The sequence below is a fragment of the Ursus maritimus genome, unplaced genomic scaffold, assembly GCF_017311325.1.
Source record: "Ursus maritimus isolate PB19 unplaced genomic scaffold, ASM1731132v1 scaffold_30, whole genome shotgun sequence".
NCBI classification, from domain to species: domain Eukaryota; kingdom Metazoa; phylum Chordata; class Mammalia; order Carnivora; family Ursidae; genus Ursus; species Ursus maritimus.
The window spans coordinates 3,857,332-3,873,057 of NW_024425564.1; the positions used below are offsets into that span (position 1 = coordinate 3,857,332).

At 38.8% G+C, this 15,726-nt stretch overlaps 1 protein-coding gene across 2 annotated transcripts in view; it reads left to right on the top strand.

Moving 5' to 3' along the window:
* Window positions 1-9: 9 nt before the first annotated feature.
* ILRUN (inflammation and lipid regulator with UBA-like and NBR1-like domains) overlaps window positions 10-15,726 on the top strand; it is an 88,043-nt gene continuing 72,326 nt past the window's right edge. The window contains exon 1 of one of the 2 annotated variants that reach the window (XM_040644737.1): window positions 10-355. In XM_040644737.1, coding sequence (XP_040500671.1) covers window positions 198-355 — 158 coding nt within the window. In that variant the 5' untranslated portion in view covers window positions 10-197. The remainder of the gene's footprint in view (window positions 356-15,726) is intronic. The other variant, XM_040644736.1, reaches the window with a different exon arrangement.

Consider the following 15,726-nt stretch of genomic DNA (forward strand, 5'->3'; position numbering starts at 1 on the left):
GGGGGGGGAGCGAGAGAGTGAGTGAGTGGCTGAGTGAGTTTATCCCTATGAGGCGGTGAGAGGCCCGGGGCCTACCTCAAAGGAGCGGGGTCGCGGCGCCAGCTAGCAGCGGGCCCCCTCCCGGTCCCCGGGCCCGGCGGCGCGGCGGCGGCGGCTCGGTTTTGAGGAGGCGGGGAAGAGGGTGTCCGGCCTCAGCCATGGAGGGCATGGACGTGGACCTGGACCCTGAGCTGATGCAGAAGTTCAGCTGCTTGGGCACCACCGATAAGGACGTGCTCATCTCCGAGTTCCAGCGGCTGCTCGGCTTCCAGCTCAACCCGGCCGGCTGCGCCTTCTTCCTGGACATGACCAACTGGTGAGCCGGCCCCGCCGCGCCAGCCCTGGGGCCCGCGGGGAAGCGAAGGGACACCCGGGCAGGGCGGGCCGGGCGGGCACTGAGGGCCACCCCCTTCTCGGGGCGTGGAGGGCATGTGGGGGAGCCTCAGGGACATGGGAGAAATTTGGGGGCTGAGCAAGGCTAGAGAGGACGTACGAGGTGAGTGCGGGGCCACGGAGTGCAGGAGGGGCGGAAGGGAGATTGGGGAGGGGCTCCTGAGGTTCTACAGAGAATTAGGGGCCGAGGAACGTGGGAAGAGGGGAAAGACTTGAGTATCGAGGCATAGAACTAGACCTGGAAGCAAGAGAGCTGTTTTGTTGGTCAAGAGTAAACAGCACAGGAAATCTGAATTTGGGGAGTGGGAAAAAAGCTTGGGGTATGGAGTTAGGTGAGGAAGACAGGGATGAGGGGGGAGCTCCGGGAGAGAATTAGGTGTTAATGGAAGAACCTGGGGCACGGGAGAGACTTGGGAGTTAGGAGCTGCGAATAGATATTGTGTGTGTGTGTGTTTCTCCACTCGAGGGCAGATAGGGAAAAAAGGAAAAAAATATTATGGGGGAGGACAAGTGAGTACGGTAAGAGAGATGACTTTCCGAAGAGTTGTGCCAGGGAGGAGTGGGATCTACGAGCAGATCTACTAACGGAGGACCGGGAGTGCTAGACCTAGGGCAGGCTCTGGAAAACCCCTAGGAAACGTGAAGAAAAGGAGATTATCTTGGAGGAGGGAACTTTCTGGGGGCCTGGAGCCCTGGGCTCCAGAATGCCAGAGTGGAGAGAGGCTTATCTGAAATAAAGCTCGGTTGTTGGGGATGTTTGGGAAAATGGAGAACTTGGCTTAGGCTGGAAACCAAGTTTTTTGGCTTGGAGTCTCCTTGTAGAATTGGGGCAGAAGACCATGGCACTTAGACTAAAGGAGTGTTTCTTGGCATTGGATGTAGCACTTGCTATTTTTGATAAGCAGGGCTTCTCCTTGTTCTCTGAGGAGGGGCTGTTGAGTTCACTTAGGGTGAGTGATAGAGACCATTAGACTTCCTTTCAAAGGATTTCAGGTGAAACAACTCATTTTTCTTTGGTCAGAAAGCCAGGGGATGAGTGCCCTTTGCTCTGTGTGTTTGGGCATTCAGTCCCCTGACATGTGGAATCTTGTTTCTCTTGGCATCACTTGTACAACCAGCTTCCCCTTTATTCCACGTCCACTGAATGCCTCAGGCAATGCCAGAAAAAAGAGGCTGTAAGCCTAGTCTTTATCCCATTCCTCTTCTAGTCCTGTCTGGAATGATGCTCATCTTACTTGTAGCTGTGGTCACACCAAAGGTGATGTGTGATTTTTTTTTTTTTTTTTGGTAGCATCATTTGTAGGTCCTGTTACTTTATCTTTAAACTTGATTGTTAATAGCAAGAGTGGGATTGAATTTCCAGATGTTTAGAAACTTTTTGAGGCATTCAGTGCAGGAGATAGTCTTTAAGAAGCATTTGTGACCCCCACTTCTATCTTTTATGTCTGGGATTATCTAAGAGAGGGACTACAGCCTACAGTAGTTCTGAACACCGACCTGTGGTGTTTAAATAGTCCTTGGTGGGGTTATTGAAAACATTGAGAACAGGTATTACACTGGTGAAATTTAGAAGTAAAGTTGTATCTTGACCAGGGCTCTCTTGCCTGCCTACTTCCTACCCCCAGCTTTTTTTCTTCCTTGTTTACACTAGTTCAGCATAGGAAACTTGGCATATTGTTGCGGCCAGTTTGGTAGGGGAGGATCATTATTTCTCCCCACCCCCTTGTGAGTCGTACCATTTAAACCCTGCCCCTGTAAGTTTTTAGTTCTTTAGAGTCAGTATTTATTAGTATAATTATTATGGCTACAAAACCAGTGTAATGAATTTTATATGTTTGAGGTGTGTGTGTTTAACATCTAAGATTGTTTGTTTTTAGGTGTTGTGAAAGGTGAGGCCCAATGTGGATAAGAAAAAAAATAACTTAAAAATTATAGTTGCATTATAAAAATTTTATTGAATTTCTTAATAAAAAATTATTAAGTTTAAAGGCATGGAGCAGCATGTATTCTAATGAGATGGCATCTCTGTATGAAACAAGGTGTGATACATTTCTAAGCAAAGCAGTGAGCCATTAAAAGATGGGTTCAGGTTTTAAAGCAGTTAGAAGTTAGTAGCTTCTTAGGAATCCAGGCAATTAAGTGATAACTCAGCTTTAAGCCATATTACCTTATTTTTTGGGTGTAGAAGTCATATTTTTTGTCTTTGATTATAAAATGAAGAATCATTATTTTTTTAAGATTTTATGTGAGAGGGAGATAGCGAGAGCTTGGTATTCTTTTCTTTCTAATGAAATCAGTTAGCTCCAGTATTGTATTTTGATTCCTATTTTGATCTGACCGAATTTGTCTTGTTAGATTTTTGTTCTAAATAAATACTCATAATTAATAAAATCTAGTTAAAATAAATACAGTCATGCATGTGTACTTGGTCAAAACATTTGTGTGTTGTTTAAGAAATATATAGTCTAGAAATGTATTGTTTTTAAGTGTCATTTGATGTCCAATTTTGTAAACTGTTGAGATAGTCCTAATACAGGTTGGCAAAATCTCAAATTGCTGTGGTTAACCTGTTGAATTTGAGATGATTAACTTTACTGTAACTTCATAAGTGCCTGCTGTGGGTTTTAATAAATACCCACCATTCAGTTGCTTGATAACTGTTAGAAAATAATGTGGTTAATTAAAAATCGTTATTTTAAAATGAAGGCCATAAGTTTTCTAAAATGAAACTTGAGTTGGAAAGACTATGCTTTTGTTTTCAAAAGTAAGTATTTTTTTGTTGTTAGTAACAACTTTTTAAGAAGCTGTTGAAGAACTGACTAAATTGAATGTTTGGCCTTGTAAATTATCCTATAAAATTATCCTTGTAAATTATCCTATAAAACCCTATAAAGGATTTTTTCCACTTGTCTTTAGCTTGTTGTACATTATGTAGATATTTCTATTTGTTTAATTTGGGACGAAGTATGTTTCAGTTTAAGCATTTTTGTAGTGTTTTTACCTGAGCTGGCGGCCATGCTGCTGGAAGGTGACGGAACTGCCTCTTAACAAAAGTAGTCAATTTTCAGTTCCTAAGTGAGTACATAAAGTGAATAAATGGTGTGGTGAAAAGACCCAGTATCTGAAGCAAACTGAAATGACTTGTAGAGTACTCTAACTTTCTGTAGGTAGAATGTCTTGCAGAGACACTACTGGGCTGTTGAGTTTATAAAACTGGAAGCTGGTTTAAGAGATTCTCTAGTTCATTCCAGTTTTTCCTGAAGAATTGCATATAATCCTTCCAAGATAGCTTATTCTTGCATCCCTGAGGGCAGAGATTTGCATGATACCTTATTATAGTGTTTAATTACTTTTCTAGTTAGAATTTTGTCAAAACGAAATCTCTCTTACTATAATTTAAAACTTTTTCATTGCTTATACCCTCCTTGGAGATGGAGACTATCTATCTAATAAACACCTTCCTTAAGAGATCAGAAAGTTTCTGTTAATTCAAATCACTAAAGCTTTTTAACCATTTATAATTTAAGCACATTCAATTTGGTGGTTTCTTATCCTTTAATGTAGCCTAATAGATATTATTTGTTTTAAGGTGAAACCAACATGATTCAGAGAACTTACATATGATTTTTTAAAAAATTTAACATAAAACCGTTTTAACCAATTTTAAGTGTACAGTTTAGTGTAACGTAAGATTTTAACTTCACTTCTGGCCCTCAAAATCATTTGTCTCATGTTTTTAAAGTGAGTTGTTCTTTAGCATTTGTGACAAGAGGCAAATAACACTTGTAGATTTTATTTGTTTAGTTAGTTTGTTACTTAAAGTAGGCTCCATGCCCAACATGGGGCTCGAACTCAAGACCTTGGGATCGAGAGTTGCATGACCTACCAAATGAGCCAACCGGACGCCCCTATATTTGATTTTATTTTTTAATACTTCTGGATTTTTAGAGGACATTAACTTAGGAATTAATACTGGCCTTATTTCTTGGTACAAGTATAAATACAGTTTTGACTAGCATATAGTGTTGACTGTTCATTTGGCTGGTGCTTTGCAATTGTGGTGTTAAAACATCCTAGGTTACCTGCAGGTGTCCTCAGGAAGTAATGTGTATTTTTTGGAACATTACATGTGCCCATCATGGGTGGAACAGATGTTTTCTAGAAAAGTAACTATGGAAAGACATTTTTATACAGTCATGTCCTGTTGATTTTGTCAACATTGTCAGAGGCGCCTGACTGGATAAAATAAAGGTATAACTGACAAAATGAAGCAAAATCAGAATCTAGATGTGAAAATCAGTTGTACCTCTTATTTCACAGTACCTCTCCTGCCTGATCTTAATCCATTTCTCAGTCATCTGCATGGTAAATGAGTTTCTGATCCACTTTCTGGTTTATATGCATGAGTCCAGGAAAAGTCCCTTTATAATAGATAAACCGTGATACTAATACTGGGTTTCTGGAAAATAATGTGTGCCAAGCAGCAGTTTTAGGAAGAGGGTAGGGAAGGATTGCATAACACTCAATGACAGAGTGTTGTGCACTCTATGACTTTTTAAAAAACATTTGATTTATTTTTTTAGAGGGCAAGAGTGGGGGAGGGGAAGATGGAGAGTGAGAGTGTGGGGGAGGGGCAAAGGGTGAGGGAGAGCTAGACTCTCAAGCCGACTCCCTGTTGAGCACACGAATGCTCAACCAACTGAGCCACCCCGGTGCCCCACACTCTATGACATTTTTAAGAAGGTTGAGAGTTGTTGCTTTGGAGTTCTTTTTTACTTTGTTCTTACCTTTTTTGAGTGGCACATACAAGTTGGGACTCTGGGTATAATATAAAAAAGTTTACAAAGAGAGCATCTAGATTCATTTTAGTTTTAAAAGAAACACAGTAAAAAGTACATTGTTGTCCTACAGGAAGTCTTTACAAACAGTATTGCTGCGGGACTTGTATTTCTGATCATAGATGAAGTCAAAATAATCTCTGTTATAGCTAGGGTGGGTGGAGGTGGTTTCTTCACCATCTCTTAATCTTCCCACTCCTTCCACACAAAATTTGTGTAGCACTTAACAGCAAAAACTCTCAACCAGACAGTATTTAAATAAATGTAATCTGGATAGATCCTTAGCAGACAGTGTAATGCAAAAAGTAGAAGACAGCCACTATTATAATTTGTGCTCTAATAGGAAAATAACATGTCTGAAATGATCAGAGAAAAGTTTGAGGATAATGACGAAACATTCATATATCAGCACTAAAGTAACTGAATAAAATTTCAGAACGGGTAGGAATGGACTGAATCAAATAGAACCAGTGATTCACAGAGATTCAATGACTGCTATGGGTAAGTTGTGTTCATAGAAGTTTTGAAATACTTAGGGGATTTGAATTGATGGAAAAGTAGTGTATTGTAGGTAGAGGATGTTAACTGAGTGAAACCAGGAGGGAGCAAGTGGAGCCGAGTCATCTAGGATCTTGGCTTGGCGAGAATGTGACAAATGGAAATCAGGAATGACAAGACATGGAGCTTATTTTTATTTTTTGTTTGGAATATTGTTGATTTTTTAAAAATTGAGATGAAATCAACATAACATAAAATAAAACCATGACAAAGTGAACAGTTTAGTGGCAGTGTATTCACAGTGTAGTAGCTACCACCTATGTCTAGTGGGACATTTTCATCACCCCAGAAGGAAACCCTACACCTGTTAAAGCAGTTGCTCTTCATTTCCTGGAAACCCAAGCCCTGGCAACCACCCAGGTCCATTTTCTCCCCCTTGCCTTGACAATCACCAGTCTGAATTCTTGCCTAAACATGTACCTGTTCCAGATATTTCATATGAAGGGAGTCCTACGATTTAGTCCTGTGTCTAGTGTCTTTCAAGGTTCATCCATGTTGTATGGCAGGTATCGGTATTTCATTCCTTTTTACGGCTAAGTAGTGTTTCCGTGTATGTTGCTACCACAGTTTAGCCATTCATTTGTTTTTGGACATCCAAGCCATTTCCAATTTCTGGCTATTGTGGATAGTGCATGTATTTGTTTGAGTACCTGTTTTTACTTCTCTTGGTTACATACTGAGGAGTTGAATTGCTGGATCTTATGGTAATTGTGTTTAACTTTTTGAGGAACCACCGAACTATTTTGCGCAGCGGTTGAGTTATTTTATATCGCCCTAGCAATGAACAAAGGTCTGTCCCAATTTCTCTTTCCCTTGCCAACCACTGTTATTTTCCTTTTTTAAATTATAGCCATTCTTATGGGTATGAAGTGGTACCTCATTGTGATTTTGTTTTTTATTTCTCTAATTACTAATGGTACTGAATGTCTTTTAATATGCTTTTTAGCCATTTGTATGCTTCCTTGGAGAAGTGTTTATTCAAGTCCTTTGCTTTTTTTAGTTGGATTGTGTGTCTTTTTTTGTTCAGTTGTAAGAGTTCTTTATATATTCTGGATACTAGACCCTTGTCAGATATGTGATTTGCAAGTATTGTCTCCCATTCTGTAGATTATCTTTTCATTTTTCTTGATAATGTCCTTCAGCGCACATGTTTTTATTTTGATGCAGTCCAGTTTATCTAATTTTTTGTTGTTCCTTGTGCTTTCGGCGTTAGATCTAATAATCCATTGCTAATCCAAGGTTGTGAAGATTTTTCTATGTTTTCTTCTAAGAGTTTTACAGTTTCACTTCTTATATTTAGGCCACCGATCCATTTTGAGTTAATTTTTGTATAGGATGTGAGGTAGGAGTCCAACTTAATCCTGTGTAGCTTAATTTTGATCATGTCATATGCTCTGGGACTGGCTTCTCATTGACTCTGCATTAAATATATCCTTTACTTGTATTAAATACTGTCTTCAGCTAAACCTAAAAATTGGGCCAGAAAAGTGTGCAAGGTTTTCTGATGGGGAAAAATGTTATGGATGTTCTATTGGCGCCCAAAACTAAATGTGTTTTTAAAAGGTCAATTTATCCTTTTCCCCATCCTACCAGCCAGCTTTTCTTCCTGATTTTTCCCTTTTCTGTCAGTAGCTCCATTGGTCTCCCAGACGTTAGGCTTGAACTGAATTCTATCCAGTGCCCTCTTGTTCCTGGACACCTCACATCATTTGCCAAACCCCATTTTATTTCCACCCTACAGTGCACTTCCTTGCTCTTTTTTCCATTCCCCTTGCCACCACGTTAATAGAAATACTCTCCAAATTGGCTTTCTACACCTGGCTCTCTTCCTTCCAATTCATTTTGTGGACATACCACTACCAGATTAATCTTTCTAAATCACAGCTTTGATCTAGGCCATTTTTTTCTTAAAAACCTTTAACAGTGCCCTTGTTGCATACCAGATAAAGAACAGAACTTTAACTTGACATTCAGGGCCCTCCAAAGATCGGTCCTGGTTTACCTGCCTCTACCTTTCTAGCATCTCTCTCTCTCTCTCTCTCTCTCTCTCTTTTTTAAAGATTTTATTTATTTGATGCAGAGAGAGAGAGAGCACGTGAGTGCACAGTGCGGGGAGGGGCAAAGGGAGCGGGAGAAGCAGACTCCTGGCTGACCAGGAAGCCTATTTCTTCTGTACCTTTTAGAAAATTTCATGCCTATAGGATTTTGCATGCACATATACTTAGAGAATTTTCTGTGTGCGCACGTGTATACGTGTGTGCGTGTGTGTGTATTTTTTTTTTAACAGTGGTATTGTAATGTGAATAATTGTTCTTCCTATCCAGTATAGTGGATACTACAGCCCTTGTACTGAGTTACTTGTCAAGATACTTGGATAGGATGACCAAATAGGTATGTAGTTTTCTAGAAGTGCAGTGGTAGATTTGATCTCTTCAAATAGAGTAGAATTCTTTCACTATGTTGAGCAACAGACTTTCATCCATTAATTACATGTAATTATTAAAATTTTGTTAAGCTGTGGTAAGAGCAAAATGTGTTAACTAGTGAGTTCATCTGAATTTGCTTATGAGATATTGTCAGGGAACACATTTTATAAGTTAAACTTTTTAGGGACCCCCAGACACAAGACCGAAACTCATGAAAGAGGTTTAATTCTTATTATTAAATCACCTTGTGCAGATGAAACTGATATACTTTTCACTGGTAAGAGTAATTGATTTTGTGAGTGGTTTTCTAATGATTTGTCAAAGTCAATGTGTATCTTGGGAAGGGAGCAGTTTATTCCAAATATGGAACTTAGCCCCACTGAATTTACTGTGTACTGGATTTTAAAAGACTCACTTTATTTTTTTATTTTTTTAAAGATTTTATTTATTTATTTGACAGAGAGAGCGCGAGCAAGCACTTGCGCACAAGCAGGGGGAGCAGCAGGCAGAGGCAAAGGGGAAGCAGGCTCCCTGCTGAGCAAGGAGCGCAATGTGGGGCTCATCCCAGGACTCTGGGATCACGACCTGAGCCAAAGGCAGCCGCTGAACCGACTGAGCCACCCAGGCACCCCTAAAAGACTCACTTTAAAAAATGAACAGTTGTGTTTTCTTATGTTTGGGCCTTGGCTCTGTGAAGTGTTTCCAAGGGTTCACACTTGAATTATTGTGCTTGAGGTCAGTGATTCACAGCCTATTACGGAGCAACAGCCTGCTACTCGATTGAATGATACGCAGGGTGCTTCTAGAGTGCTTTCTGGTCAGCCAGTCTTGTTTTCTTTTTCTTTCTCTTTTCTTTCTTTTCTTTCTTAGATTTTATTTATTTGACAGAGAGAGAGGGGAGGTTAACAGCAGGCAGAGGGAGAGGGAGAAGCAGACTCCCCGCGGAGCAGGGAGCCCGATGTGGGGCTCAATTCCAGGGCCCTGGGATCATGACCTGAGCTAAAGGCAGACGCTTAACTGACTGAGCCACCCAGGCACCCCAGCAGTTTTTTTCTAAAGTTAATTTTGCTTTTTAATTTGTTTAAAAAAATACTTTGATAATAGGCTTTGGGAGAATAGAAAGCACTGGCTGAGGGATGGGGTTTTGCATACAACTGGGAACAAACTGCCTTTAAATTTTTTTTAATTTAAAAATAACGATTTTATTACGATATAACATTTTATTGTGACATAAATCATTGCAAATAAGCTAGAAAGTGCCAGTCAGCAAAAAGGAAACAAAAATAAGCCATACTCACAGAGCCAGGAATAAATGATTTTAACCTTTTCATCTGTATTTTTCTAATACGCGCGTGTGTGTACCTGTTTGCTTTACGAAAGTGGAGTATTTACTATATTCCAGGTGCTGTTTCAAGTGATTGTTTACTCTATAATTTAATGTTCACAATAATTTTAGGAAATAAATACTGTTATCCTCATTTTACAGAAAAGGAAAAGAGGCTTGGTAAGGTTAAATAACTTGCCTAAAGTTACATGGGTAATAAGTAGCAGGAATAGGATTCAGATGTAAGCAGTCTGGGACGAGAGGCTGTGCTCCTGATTGCTGTGTTTTATACACTATGTGGGTTGCTAGGGCTGCCGTAACAAATTACCACAAACCGGGTGGCTTGAAACAAAAAGTTATTCTCTTACAGTTCTGGAGGCTAGAAATTGAAGTCAAGGTATCAGCCGGTCTGTGCTCCCTCTGATGATTTCTAGAGAAGAACCCTCCCTTACCCCTTCTTAGCTTCTGAAGGCGTTGTTTGGGGTTCCTAGGCTCGTAGCCGTTTCACTCCGACCTCTGCCTCAGTAGTCACATGGCCTTCTTCCTTGTGTGTGTGTCCGGATTCCCCCCCACCAGAAGGACGCCGGTCAGTTGGATTTGGGGCCCAGCCTAATCTGACCTCTTCGGAACTAATTGCATCTGCAAAGACTATTTCCAATTAAGATAACTTTCTGAGGTTCTGGGCAGATGTGAATTTTGGTGGATACTCTTCAACCACGACACACACTATTTGTAACCTGCTTTCACTTAAAATCTTTTATGACTATTGTATTTTTAATACGATTTTGCACTTTTACTTTTAAAGACTTCATGGTATTCCGTTACATGGATATAGAATAACTCAATAATCCTTTTTTGTTGGATATCAGGGTTGTTTTTAATTTTTTATCACTATAAACTCAGTATTGAATATCCTTGTAGGTAAATCTTTGCTTGCATCCTTAATTATTTCCTTAGAATTTTTTCCTAGAATTAGATAGCTGTTCTAAAGATAAACGTGGCTTGTAATGCTCTTAATATTTAATTGCCAAATTGTCTCTCTCATAAAGGTCAGGCTGATTTGTATTTCCGCCACTACTGTGTAACTGTTCTTTTAATACCTCATCAATGCAGCATATTATAATCAAAAAAAATTTTTTTTCAGTTTTGTAGATTAAAAAAGTGATGTTTTAATTTGTATTTTGTCATTTCTAATGAGTACTTTTATGTCTTAAAAGTCCATTTGTATTTCTTTTATGAATTGGCTGAACATGCCCTTTGTCCTTTTTTTTTTTTTTTTGGTAAGGAAGTGTGCTTTTTTGGAAAGTGGAAATTTTTTTTCCTGACTGTTAATGTAGTAATACTGAATACAGAAAACCAGCAAATTCAGAAATGTTGAAGAAAGACAATAAAGAAATAAAGCCACTTGTAATACTACTCCGCTGTCAGTTTGTGTTCACATATATGCATATATAGATATTTATATGCTGTATATTTTAAGTTAAAATATAACACATAATGCTTTACAGCCTGCTTTTTCACTAAGCACAGATATCTTGCCATGTCTATTTTTCATGGCTGCTAGTATTCCATTACTTATTTTGTAACTTTAGTTAAGAAGCCATTTATTGATTTTGTTGTTGTTCCTTTTCACTATTATAAATGTCTGTTCGCTTGCCTAATTATTTTCTTCTCACTTTCTTAATGTTTTAAGAAATTGTGATGCATAGCCTATGTATTTATTCTGGAGAAATTCTTAGAAGTGGACTTGCCGGGTCAAAGGTGTGCCCTTTTGAAGGTTCTTTTTTTTTTTTTTTAAGATTTTATTTGTTTGACAGGGACAGCCAGCGAGAGAGGAAACACAAGCAGGGGGAGTGGGAGAGGAAGAAGCAGGCTCCTAGCGGAAGAGCCTGATGTGGGGCTCGATCTCAGAACGCTGGGATCACACCCTGAGCTGAAGGCAGACGCTTAACGACTGTGCCACCCAGGCACCCCCCCCCCTTTTGAAGGTTGTTGAACATTGACAGACAGCCTTCATGAAGAATGTAACAATTAATAATCTGAACAGTTAGGCATTAGAAAACTTGTTTCCTGGGAATTTTTAAATTTTTGCTGGGTAGGTTTATAAAAGGCATTACATGTTTTAGTTTGCATTTCTTTGATTGCTTGGTGAAATCTGAAGTTTTATGTGTGTGTATTGGCTATTTTTTAAATTTATATTTTTATTTTGAAAAAAAAAAAAGGTATAATGAATCCTGTGTACCCATCATCCTAATTTCAGAGTCATTAATTTTTTGTCAATTTTTTTTTCTCACCAGGAGAATAGTATTTTACTCTTTTTTTTTTGAGAGAGAGAGTGCTGGAGTTGGGGAGGGAGTGGGGGTGGGAGAGAGAGAATCTTCAGCAGGCTCCACTCCCAGCATGGAGGCTGAGGTGGGGTTATATCTCAAAACCCTGAGATCCTGACCTGAGCAGAAATCAAGAGTCGGTCCCTTAACTGACTGAGCCACCCAGGCGCCCCTCCAGTAAAGTTTATGCCAATTTGTGGTCCGTCCTCTTACCCCCCAGCACCAGGCAGCCACCATTCTGCTGTCTGTCTCTCCCGAATTTGCATGTTCTGGATATTGCATGTAACTGTAAACATGCAGCATGTGGCCTTTGAAGCTGACTTCTTTTCCTGAGCATACTGTTTTCAAGGTTTAGCCATGTTGTAGCAGGGATCATTTATGGAAATTCATTCTGTTCTATTTTATTGCTGAATCATCTACATACATTAAAATATAATCATTATTATGAAAAACATAATTCAAACTACCAAAGATTTTTCAATGAAAGGTAAGGTTTTTTTTTGATTCTAGATTTTGTGTCTTTTGTCAGAAATGGTACCTACTCTCAGTCTCCTGTGTACCTTCCCAAATGTTGTTGTACATAGTTTTAATACCTGTAAATGTCCTTGCTTTTTGGTATCTTTGTCATTTTAAGAATTGATATGTGTAAGTTATAGCTTGCACGTTTTTTCAGTTTCCTGTTTTTTAACTTCTTAAAATTTTATTTAGATACATAATTATAAAACTATAGTACATGTTTCTTGTGAGAAGTTTAGGTAGTACATAAATTCCTGGGTTTTCCCCCTCTGAACTCATTCTCCAGAAGTGGCCGTTATTCTGTTTTTTTCAGAGACATTGTGTACCTCTGTAGACCTGTGTTTGATCAGAGTGGTCACAGAGTCCATATGTATGCTAATGAGAAGTTATTGCTATACTTTCCACCATTCTACATGCAGATTTAAATCCTTCCTCCCACAGTCTCCCCCCCCCCCCCCAAAGAACTGTCTTCTGTACAGATAGTTTAAAGTCAATGAAAGTAGTTCTTGATAGATGTCTTTAGGTCTTAAATGTTAGGTCTTGTTGGGAAGTTTTCTCCTCCACAGTGCTTTAAAGCAAACTTTGATACGTTGTCAAGTAAAGACTTTGGGCCAGGTCGTTTTCAGATCCATCATCTACTTCAGTTGTCAAGGGTTTTCCTGAGTGGGAAAGCATGATCTGTAGATGTAGATTTTCGACCTGGGAGAACATGATCTGTAGAATACTTGTATTAGGGGTCTTATCTCTCCCCCATGTGCACACACATGCAAAGGGAATCATACTATACATACTGTTGTCAGATTAGTTTAACTTCACAATATGCTGTGGACATCATTTCTTTTAATGGGTGCATGGTATTTATTTCACTGTGGCTGACCATATTTTATTTAAATATGTCCTTTTGATGGATAGCTGGTTTCCAGGTATTTGCTTTTATAAAGCTGCTGTGGTACAGGTATGTTTATATACTTGTAGGTACAGTTCTAGAAGTGGAATTGCTGGGGTTGGGTGTATGGGCAATTTAAATTTTGATAGGTAATAACAAATTCACTTCAAAAATATTGTAACAAATTTCATTTTTACTATCAATGTGCAAGAGTGCTTGTTTGGCACACACTTTTATCAACCCAGGAATGATCTTTGTCTTTACATTGTTGCTGGTCTGGTAGGTTAAAAGTGTATTCATTTTAATTTGTAGTGCTTTAATTATGAATGAGGTAGGACGTCTTTCCATATCTTTATTGACTATTTGTATTTTCCCCCAGCTTTTTGTACTTTCTTATGACTTGTTAGTGTTTTCCTGCCTACCTCAATTGGATTTTCTTTCTCTCATTGACTTGAGTTGTTTGCATGTTAAGGAAATGAACATCTTATTAAATACTTGCCTTTCCTCCAGTTTGTCTTTAAGTTGGTTTTTAATGTTTTTTTTACTTCGTGGCACTTTCTTTGTGAATTTTTATGAAGTTGAAACCAGCAGTCTTTTTTGATTTCTGCTTTTGGTTTCATGCTTAGAAATCTTTTCCCCACATAATTGTTACATAATTATTATTTACCTCTGTTTTATGATTGCAAAATTTACATATAAATCTTTCATATAGTTAAAATATATTTAGCAGTGTGGTGGGAGATCGATATCTAAAATCTTTTTCAAATGATTCGTTTTCTCCATTTTTTGAGAAATTCATGTCCCCCCCCCAAAGATTTGAAATGATATCTTTATCATATATCAAATGCTTATATATCTATTTGGGCTTGTTTTTGCGCTTTTTCCTCTGTTGTATTTATGTCCAGTTTTCTACAGTTGAATAAGAGTTTTAAGGTTTACTTAAAAGGTATTTTTAAAAGGCAAGTACATTTTCTTCTCACAATTTAATTTTCATTTTTTTTTTAAAGATTTTTTATTTATTTATTTGACAGAGATAGACAGCCAGCGAGAGAGGGAACACAAGCAGGGGGAATGGGAGAGGAAGAAGCAGGCTCCCAGCGGAGGAGCCCAATGTGGGACTCAATCCCAGAACGCTGGGATCACACCCTGAGCCAAAGGCAGACGCCTAACGACTGCGCTACTCAGGCGCCCCACAATTTAATTTTCATTTTATCCAAGTTATAAATGCATAGTTTCCACAAGTAAAGTAGTTTTGCAGGGATTAAGAACAGGGATTCTAGACCCATTTTTCCTTCTTTCACTCCCCAGAAGCAATCTTTTTCAGTTCTTTCCCTGATTTTGAGATTTTTGCCTCTCTTGCTGATTTCTTTTTTTTTTTTTCCTTCCAGTTTTAATCATTACCTGTTGATTCCCCACAGGGAGATGAGGATTTCATTCTTTAATAGCCAGTGTAGTGGTGAAGAGCAAGAAAGTTCAAAGCTCTTCTGCTACTTACTATTTGTATGACCTTTGGCAAATTATTACCCTCTCTGTGCCTTGGTTTTCTCATATATAAGGACAATATCTGTTTTTATCTGGTGATTAGATAAATTTGTATGTGTAAAGATTTAGAGCTGAAAGTTGTTGGTTTTACTCACCCTATCTCCCATTCTCCCATTTTAATAATTTGTAATTTGGTCAAGTCAGTTTATATGTTTAAATGCTTATTGACAATTGAGCTGTTAGTGTATTTAGATTCATTTTCCTTTTCTGTACAATCTTTTGCTGCCCCAAGGGTAATAATTGTGTTAACTTTTGGTTTGCGCAGTCTCTTAGATAATTTTTTCCTAAGTTACCCTCAAAGTCCTTACCAACTGTGCCTCCCTTCTTGATAAGTTCAGACAGTATTGTATCAGTTTTACCTTTTTGAAGAAGTTTCTTGCAGAGCATTTGACTTCCTCTGATCTGGACTGGTTGGGCTCTGGGTGTGCTGCACAGCTCTTACCACCCTGGGGACCCTGGGGATTTCTTTCACACTCCTCCTACTCCCCACCCTTTGTTGGAAACCTTGTTTCCTGGACCCCATTTTTTTAAACTTCCTGAGAGTGCAGAGGAGATAAAACTTGAGACTTTTGTATTCTGAAACTATATTTTACTCTGAGGCTTTGTTGATATCCCAGTTTTGGTTAGGTAGCAATTTTAAGGCTGGAAATATTTTTCTCAGAGTTTTGAAGGCACTGCTCCTTAGTCTTCTGTTTTCAGTAGAAACGTTCTGATTCTTTGTTCTTTGTGTGAATCCTGTCTTTTTCCTATTTGGAAGCTTTTGGTAACTTTGCTGTGTCCTTAGTGTCCTGAAGTTTGATGGTGATACATTTCAGCATGTATTGTCTTACCTTGTGCTCAGCTTTGGGGAGCTCTTTCCATCTGGAAACTGCCCTCT